The sequence below is a fragment of the Penaeus chinensis genome, chromosome 34 (genome assembly GCF_019202785.1).
Source record: "Penaeus chinensis breed Huanghai No. 1 chromosome 34, ASM1920278v2, whole genome shotgun sequence".
In the NCBI taxonomy this organism is placed as follows: domain Eukaryota; kingdom Metazoa; phylum Arthropoda; class Malacostraca; order Decapoda; family Penaeidae; genus Penaeus; species Penaeus chinensis.
Window position 1 is genome coordinate 16,853,034 of NC_061852.1, and position 10,000 is coordinate 16,863,033.

General features: G+C 33.1%; 1 protein-coding gene across 1 annotated transcript in view; it reads left to right on the plus strand.

Moving 5' to 3' along the window:
• Positions 1 to 538: 538 nt before the first annotated feature.
• The window catches only part of LOC125043664, a 19,967-nt gene continuing 10,505 nt past the window's right edge, over positions 539 to 10,000 (plus strand). Inside the window, exons 1-7 of the mRNA XM_047639899.1 lie at positions 539 to 1,477; positions 1,840 to 2,256; positions 3,791 to 3,834; positions 4,245 to 4,582; positions 5,142 to 5,266; positions 8,338 to 8,476; positions 9,976 to 10,000. The exon at positions 9,976 to 10,000 is cut by the window's right edge and continues 65 nt beyond it. Of these exons, the coding sequence (XP_047495855.1) occupies positions 539 to 1,477; positions 1,840 to 2,256; positions 3,791 to 3,834; positions 4,245 to 4,582; positions 5,142 to 5,266; positions 8,338 to 8,476; positions 9,976 to 10,000 (2,027 nt within the window). The remainder of the gene's footprint in view (positions 1,478 to 1,839; positions 2,257 to 3,790; positions 3,835 to 4,244; positions 4,583 to 5,141; positions 5,267 to 8,337; positions 8,477 to 9,975) is intronic.

Consider the following 10,000-nt stretch of genomic DNA (forward strand, 5'->3'; position numbering starts at 1 on the left):
AGGCAGTACTGTGTACTGTATTGTCATTCTAATTAGTAATACATTTGTCAGAAACATGGTGACAATTTAAAAAGAGTAACAAATAGGAAAATAGTGGCAAAACTTAATTGCAGGAATCATATTTATTGTATAGAAATTTAAATTGCTGCATAATTCTTAATAATCTTAACAAAAAAATCAAATATGTATAGTACTTTATTTCTTACTGAAACCATCAAATCTTGTATCTACTATCTACAGCAATAATTAATTTATAAAAGCAACACTTTGCTCCAAAATCCTTGGAAAATGCTTCTGAAATACAAAATACCCTTGCTGTCATTAGTGCTCAGTTCCCCATCATTACCCAATCACCTCCTTTTTTACTTATTAAAGTCTTGACAATCAAAAATCCCTTTAACAATGTGTATTTGTCTTTGACTCTAGCCTTCTATGTATGTGCGTGCAATTGCACATGTATAAATTGCAATATGGAAATCTGCATTGTATTACTTTGCCTCTTGTAGGCCTGACTTCAATTATAATTGTGTCTTTCAGAATGACCTGGATGTCTGGAGAGAATCAGGTTTCTGCAGCATCAGTAATCAGAGTTGCAGTTGAGCATAGAAGTCCTTGGGAATTAGCCAAAGATATTGATATTGATATTCTTTCACAAAATAAATTGAAAGACAAAGCAGGAGAGGCTTGTTCTCAGTTTCAAAACACTAGCAAAGCCAGTGGCTCAGAACAAGAGATGTCTAAGGAAGAGGTTGCACATCATGAGACCAGTCAGCCATGGCCTGCCATGAGTGTTGAACCTATTTCAGAAAAGTGTAGCAAAAATCCTGAGACTCTGTCAGGCAAAGTGCGCAAGCCCTCCTTTCAGAGAATGGGGCCAAAGGTGAAATTGCCACATTCCCTCTTTCAAAAGGCAAGCATGGCTGAGGCTGAATCCTCAGATTTTGTTGAAATGTTTGAAGAATCTGATGCTACTACTTTGACTTCTCAACCTCTCTGCCAAGCAGAAATAGAAGATTACAGTATACCTTCAGGTCTACTGATAAAAGAGGATGAGGCACCACAAAGTGAGCCACAGGTGGCATCTATCCCAGTGAAAAAGAAAGTACCAACATTTGGAAAAGTACCTATCAAATCAAAAAAGACTCTTGTAGGCTCAGGTGCTCAGATGATAAAAACAAGTCGAATTAACAGTAATTGCCATAACCCAAGAAATGCAAAATTAACTGCTGGATTTAATCCAAAAACACAAAAGCATTCTCTGACAAAAGGCTCCTTTACCCAACCTATACATAATTTCCAAGGCATAAAAGAAAAGGATACAAGTAAAACCTGCACTAAACATGAAGAAATGTTATCAAAATTCAAATGTACTGATGAAGGAGGGAATCAGCAGTGCATGAAGAAGCCTGTATTATGTGAAACAAATCTGCATGAGAAAAATGTAAATGCTAAAGAGGATGACTTGATGAAGGATGATGTAAGTAGGATGTGTTTTCTCTATGTTCACCTCGGAAAATGTAACCATTTAAATTACTAGGGAAGAAAAGGAACACATATTAATACATTAATGATTATAGATTAAAATTGAAAAAAAGTATTGTGATATTATTATTGATTTTGAACTTGTATATGATGCATAGAAATATTTTGACGATCAGAATGTTTTGACAGTAATCATATTGTATTTTCAGTAGTTTCTGTGAACTGTTTTCTTTGTCAGTAGAGCCAAATTAAATTTCTTAATTAATATCATGATTAGTGTTGCAGTACTTCAGAATTTGATTAAGTCCATTTTGAATGTAAAGATTACTCCAGGTTTTCATGATTTAAAACTTTCAGGATACCCAAACTGACACAAGAACAGTAGTGAATGCATCAGGAAGAATAGATGCTGCCAAGGAAGAAATATTTCAAGCAAAAGTACAAGCATTTGATAAAGAACTCATAGATGACTCAAACACAGTAGCATCAAGAGCTTCCCAGTTCACAGTTGGCATCCACACACCTGTGCAACTAAATAAAGGTTCAGAGACAGAACAAAATGAGAACAGAGAAATTAATAACATCAACAAATTGGTGGAGGAAAACCCAGGTTATAGTTTCTCTGTTCCTCACACTAAGGATGAGAAGAAATCTGATGGCAGAGTGTCTGTGAAAGATGGAAATCCAAGCAAAATGACAGAAGAACAATGGGAGAATCTGTTTCGTGGTGTAATAAATTTGACAGATGAGCACACATTAGACTCTGCATTAAAAGTGAGTAGAAAAAAAACCATTAGTATCAGAGATCTTATATTTTTAAATGTAACTGTATTTACAAATATTTTTTTAGAAAGTAGTCATTCATTTCATCAAGACATTTTTGTGTTTGTTTTTATTAAGATTGTTATAATATAAAACTTAAAATAGTAAATACCTTGCAGCTTATTCTAGAATGAGACTAGGATTAAGTGAGTGGTGATATTGTTTGTAATGATAAAGTTAGAGCTTCTTATAGGCATATTGGTGCCATAGGTGAGTTTGGGATGGTGTACCCACTACCCATCCAACACCACCACAGTCCATGGGTACCCCCCTCTAGATGGTGGTGCCCTAGGTCACTGCTTAATCTATGGTCTCACTAGTCTTCTCTCTCTGGAGATCCCTAGACACCCATGCCAAGTGTCTGTCAGCTACTTGGCGGGATTGATGACACTGTATCGTGTCCCCCTGTGGAGAAACTTTGTCCCAGAAAAGAACAAAGCGTCTGCAGTAACTTCTTGGATGAAGTACCCATTGAAGATAATCGTGGATTCTATGAATATCATCATAAATTGATTGAAATATTTCAAGAAAGAAGACACTAAACTTTAAAACCAGTCCAGTTAATTATCATACATCATAAAACCAATAACCCTCATTTCAACAGAAAGAGAAAATCTGAAAATATTCTTTCCAGTAGTATATCCTGCTATCAATAATGTATGAGAGACATAATTATGGACTGATAAAAACTAGAGTTGAGAGGAAGCAAACAGTATAACTGAAATTGAGTAAGATTGTGATACAGCCTTGCCAGCTGTATGATTATACCCCATGCAAAGCAAAGTTTCTTGTTGATTTCATCCATTATTGTTATTTTTAAATTTATGCTATCATGATATTTGTGGAAAGTATTCCATAATTTACTCTCACTTCGTTCACCAGGATGTAAATAATGTCTGAAGTGAGCTCTGTGTCTTCAATATGTCAAAGTGGGTCTGAGTGTTTGCATTCTTTGATCAAATGAATTTTTGTCTGGATAATTTTAAAGATTTTAGTGAGGCATCATTACTAGTTATTATATGTATTACTCATTTTTACAGTAAATTTATATCCAACATGATATGATAACCACTGTATAGACAGGCAAGTAATAAACTTTCTAGTGATTATATTACAGTTTTGTTTTGGCTTCATCTTTCCCTCTCTAGCTGAGGTTAAAGACCAACACAGTGGTTTTCAGGATTTTCATCTCAGTTTCCTTTACAGCAGGGGAAGTATCCCTCTCTGTAAAGGGATCCCTGGACTGAATAGACTAGTGTGAATGCCCCTTTAAATGGCCAGTGCTAAATGCTGGCTCTAGATATAGTATTTTTGCTGTATAGGTCTGGAAGAACCATTGTGTAGCTTTTTTCATAAAAATTTGATGGTAATTATTCTTTTGAAGATATATTCTTGAAACTCATCATGTTATATTGTGAGTTGTTGCAGTTTTCTGATTATCCTGTATCAGGTTAATAAGAAGGTCAAATTATCCTTGGTTTAGCAGGTCGATTGTCATCAGGATCAGCAGGATTTGGAAACAGACAACAGGTACGAAATAAAAGCTATAAACGTAGATAACAGGCATTATTTGTGGTAATTGTTCATTTTCATCCAATAATTGCTAACACACTAAGGTAAAGCTGATAAAAAATTTACCATTTAACCCAGTGCCGACGGGCATGATGTGTACATATGTGCAGAGCCATCTATGTGCATTTCACAAAAGACATTTCACAAAACTATAGAAAATGAGCACATATTTTCCCCATTTTTTATTAATTTACCCTGGCGGTATTGGGTTAAAATTACGTAGGTCTTTTTTATATACTTTACTTTTTATCCTAAGTGACATTAGGATACCTTTTGATACCAAGTTGCTTATACCTTGGTGGGCCAAGTTTCAGATTTGGTTGCTAAATTTGTATGTATGCCTGATTACTTATATTTTGTGCTTTCAGATGTAAAGTAAAAAAGAGGAAAAGACAGGAGAGAAACATTGGAAAATGCAAGAAATTCATGGCAGAAGCAAAACATGGAGACACTGTACATGAATCTGAAAAGGACTGTGATGCCCTACAGTCAAAGGATGTTGAAATTAAAACTAGAATTTTTGAACCACTGCTGGAGAATACTTTAAATGATATATCCAAGCCTTCAGGTAAAAAATCTCTCAAGAGCTTAACTGTTAGCAGTCACTTTGAAGACTCTGAAAACTTTCCTTATTTGGAATTGTCAGAAGAGTCCTCCTCACCATCTTCATCTGAGGTGCAGGAAGATTATGCTTCTTCCATGAGAGGTTGGTAACAAGAGTTCATTAAATTAACTAATTCTAAGGTTATGTTTCTTATTCAAAAACTTAAGGTGGATTAGCAGAACAAATTTGATGCAGGTATATAAGATAAATGTTGAAAGTGAAATGAGAAATGAAACTAAAATTGTCAAATTTAAAAATAGGAATGTGTGGCCAGCAGGACTTCTTATCTTTGGCAGCACTTGCATATAATATTCTTGATTGAGTAAATTTGTTTATGAACACATATTCCGTAGATTCAGATATCACAATACATTTCATTTACTGTATTAAAAGAAATTATAGGGCAAAGAGAGCTGACTCTGTTTATTCAAAAGTTTGATATATACAATCTTGACATATCACAATGAAATAGATATAAAGAAAATAAACAAATAATGCTGCTTTCAGTAATAAACAAATAGCTTTAACACATATGGGTATATCTGAAGTAATAGTTCCAGATGTGCTTGTATTTATAAACAAATGTAAGTATACATATAATACTTAGATTGAAATTACTGAAATTTGATAAATATAATTTCTCTTAAATGTTTCTTTTTAGAGGGTGATCAGGACACTGAAGAACCATCTCCATCTGATAAAACAAGATGGAGTAAGAGAAGATCATCTGAGAGTAGTAAATATTCAGACTCTGATACACCAATTTCAACTCACACACCAAGGAAGGTATGTTTATGAAGGAAAATAAGTACATAGATCACCTTTTAAGTTATGTTTTGAGATTTTTTTATGACCTGTAGTTTCAGTTACTGTTGAATTGTAAAAAAAAAGAAAAAGAAAAAGAAAAAAAAAATATTTATATATTTAAATATATATATATATATATATATATTATGTATGTATATATTTATGTATGTATGTATGTATGTATGTATGTATGTATATGGTATCTCTTAGAATAACAAACCCCATCATACAGTATTCATATATCTAAAGAGCATAAATAATGACTTCATTCACTATCACTGCTGTGTTTCAGTTAACCTACTATAAATATTTTGTAGTTTTTTGGGGTAGTGACAGAGTCTTGGCATTTGCCTGTTCTATTTTGTTAGTGTTTTATCCCCACAATCCAGATAATGTGACCATCATGTTATGAAAAAATTTGGCTTGAGTGGGTGGGTGATGTGAAGATACCTTCATGGGAAAATTTGGCTATGGGCTAGGGTGGCGTCAACTTGCTGTCTTGAGCATTTCGGCTGAAGGCCAGGATCATGGAAATGACTCCCCACAAGTGCACAAAGCTCTTGGAGGGTGATGATTATACTCATTTGGTGTTTAGGAAGGGGCTTTTGCATTATTCCCATCAGTAAATGAGTGTGAAATGTACAATCCATGAGCCATGACTGGAAGAGTGCCAACCCCAGGGAGGATACTATTTCCATGTTCAGGATCCTATTTGTGTTATAGAGAATTGAATGTTACACAAAAAAGACACAAATAACAAAATGTTACCTATTTATATTATTACACTGAGTAATAGACTACCTAGAGATATGATATGGGGTCTGTGCAAGGAAAACAGTCTATTACCATCTGAGCAAAGCAAATCAAATGGCAAATATAGACATTGGAAAATCTCAAAATAATTGAAATGCTTTTGCAGAATTAGACAAAATAGCATTGCAAAGGGGGAAGCATGGTGTCTTGTCACCACACACCAGTGCTGGTGCAGGCCCAGCCTACAAGCCGCACATCACACAGAGTAACTTCAATTCCTGCCATGACACACCCAAACCCATGTGCTGAATGGCAGGTATCCTTGTCTTGCACAGTTGAGCTTGCTGTTATGTTGTGTGCACTACACTCACACACTTGTTTGGAAAGAGGTACAGCCCTTCAAATAATAATGATAATGATGCTAATGCTAATAGTAATTATAATAGTAATGATAATGAAAATAATGTAAATAAAGATAATGATAATGGTGATGATAATAATGTTGAAAATGAAGATGAAAAAGATGATGGAAAAGATGATGAAAATTATGATGAAAATGATGATGATAATAATAATAATAGTGAAAATTTTAATAGTAAAAAGTAATGATAGTAAAAGTAATAACAGTAAAAGTAATAATAGTAAAAGTGATAATAGTAAAAGCAATAATAGTAAAAGCAATAATTGTAAAAATAATAATAATAATAGTAATAGTAATAGTAATAGTAATAGTAATAGTAATAGTAATAATAATAATAATAATAATAATAATAATAATAATAATAATAATAATAATAATGATAATGATAATGATAATGATAATGATAATGATAATGATAATGATAATGATAATGATAATGATAATAATAATGATAATGATAATGATAATGATAATGATAATAATGATGATGATGATGATGATGATGATAAAGATAAATAAATAAATAAATAATTAAAAAATAGTAATAATGGAAATAGCAATGACTGGATATGTGATGTCCTGGCCCCACATGAACACTCTTGTGCATTGTCAAAACTCCTTGCCTCCCCTTTGCAGTGTTATTATCTCTTTTTCTGCATATGTGTATTTTTTTCCAAGGCCTGTGATCTGCTAAATAGAGATGGTAATAGACTTATCATTTATTTTTATTATTATTATTTTTTTTGCACAGACTCCATATCATCTCCCTAGGTAGACTACAACTCTGTACAGTAACAATAACAAGAAGCAACATTGTGTTACTTGTGTCATTTTTCAGGAATAGGGCCCATCCAGCTGTGACTCATGGATTGTACATTCCTCCTTTGTTTATCAATAGAAATAATGCCCACTGAGTCTAACCTTCTAAGAACTTTATGCTCTCATTGCAAGTCATTCCTGTTGCCCTAGCCCTCAGCCAAATTATTCCATGGTTGCATATTGCTGTCATTTTGTCCTCGGCCAAATTTTTTCATGACCTGACAGTCATTTCACCTGGATCCATGGATAGGCTCCGAAGATGTCATCCAAGCCACAAAATGCAGTGTCATGACATTATCAACCATTGCTTGGCATCAGTGAGTTTTTCATTCAGAGATAATTAGACATACCCAAGTTACAAAAGTATTATACCCATTTGACTTATCTATATCAGGTCAATAACCCTATGTGTTACTTCATTTAACTTGTATTATTTTTTCAAGATTCTTTTGTGAAAAGGGAGCTGTTCTGAAGTTGTTTGGTTTGTAATATTTTGCCAGTGATGATGGGATTTGTATCATTTTATTTACAAGAGGCTTGGTTTCAGCTTGTTCATTCAGTTTCATTTTTAAAAATCTTATTTTCATGTTATAGCCCTACAGTGTTATACATTTCTATGGGCATGACTTTTTTCATGAAGTTGCAGGTGTCCCTTTTAGTAAAGCTTTCAGATTGGTGATGCTGGTTTGACTGTATTCATATATTGTATTTTACATACCATTTCCATATTTCTCTTTATTAAATATTTCTTGTCACCATTTTACTTGTCTTACTGTCACTAAAAGTGATAAAACTGGAGCTACACAAGTTACAAAAGTATTATACCCATTTGACTTATCTATATCAGCTTAATAGCTAAACTGTAGTAGTAAATTGCTAGTGTAAAGCCCTTTACATGTGAATTTGTGAAAAAGGGTCTTAGAATTTGGTGACTTCGGTCATTCTCCTTATCTTGTTACATCAACAAGATTAATCACATTTTTCATAGTAGCCTATATACATCCTATATAGAAAGTACTACCAAAAACTACTACTTGCCTCATTATTTTCATTGCAGATTCACCTACTGCAGATGCTTAACCATATAGATGAAGATGTTTGGGTACAATGTGATAAATGCAATAAGTGGAGAAAGTGCTGGATTAACTGTGACCCAGCTATCTTACCAGATTATTGGACATGCATTATGAGTAAAGGTAAGGCAAGTTTTAGGATGCAAGTTTAGCTTTATAGAATTTTAATCAATGAAGGATTTTTGTTTTATATATATATATGTATATATATTTATTACTAGCTACTTGTATGATAGTGGTATTAGTATAGATATTTCTTTATTCAATATATCATATGTGTTTGCAAAGAAACAACATAAATTCGATTATTCTCATCAAACACCTATTAATTAATTTTAGCATTACATCATTGACATGTAAATGTTATAGGAGGTGAGGAGGTGAGGGAGAAGGAGAGAGGATGGGAGTGAGGGAAAGGGAGAGTTGGATAAGTGGTAGGGAGAGAAAAAGGGAGGGAGAGGGGGAGAGGGAGGGGGAAAAATATGTATATATACAAATGTATACACACACACACACACACACACACACACACACACACACACACACACACACACACACACACACACACACACACACACACACACACACACACACACATACACACACACACACACATATATATGTATATATATCTGTATGTCAAAATGTAATATCATATTTAAATATTGGAATCACACTCCAGAAAAAAAGGAATACATTTATAAATCCTGCTTTAGGAATTCCATGGGACTCAAATTATGCATCCAATGTGAATGTAGCTTTCAGTAATTTTTATGAAATATTCACTGCTTTGTACTACTTTTTCTGTCAACTACATAGAAAAAAGTACATGCAGTCAAAGCACATGGGGAAACTGCACACAAACTGAAAACTTAAAATATTAATTAGGAAAAAAAAGTACAAATACGAAAAATAAACGCAATTCGCTGTAACAATGCTTGTGGTGAGTGAGGAAAAGAGATAAATGAAAATAATGTTTAAACAGAATTCTAAATGAATAGAGATAGGAAATATTGTAAAACTTAATTTGAACAATCTAGTGGTAACACTAAAGAAAGATTTTGATTTAATTGAGAGTTGAATGTAATTCAAAGGATACGTTTTAAAAATACAAATTGAATAGTAGCTCAACAGAGGCTAAAGCATTAAATATCCTCACAAAATCAAAACGATACATTCTAAAAATACGAATGGAACAGTAGCTTCAACAGTAGCTGAAAAAGGAATTGATGGACAGTTAGCTTGGAGAAAGAAAATTGGCAAAACAAACATAGCTTCTTAGACACTGGGTTAATGAATTGTGACAGTATGTAATGAGGCCAAAAATATTATTATTTTTTTTTCTAGGGAGGTTGGAGGATTTTGGGACTATGTAGCTCTAGTGCTAAGCTGTGGTTAAAGTGATGCATCCAAATACTTGAAGATTTTAAGTTTCATTTAGATTTCAAATTTGTATGCATGTTGCCAATAACTTTCTGGTAATCTTTTATTTTCTTAGAAATTGTGAAAATATGAATATAAAGTAGACAAAGTCAGTCAGTTTGACACATGCTAATGTGTTTTTTGTTTTTTTTTGTTAAGGTTAATTATGATCTGAAATATATTTTTCTTCATTTTTTCAGATCCTTTACACAATAGATGTAGCTT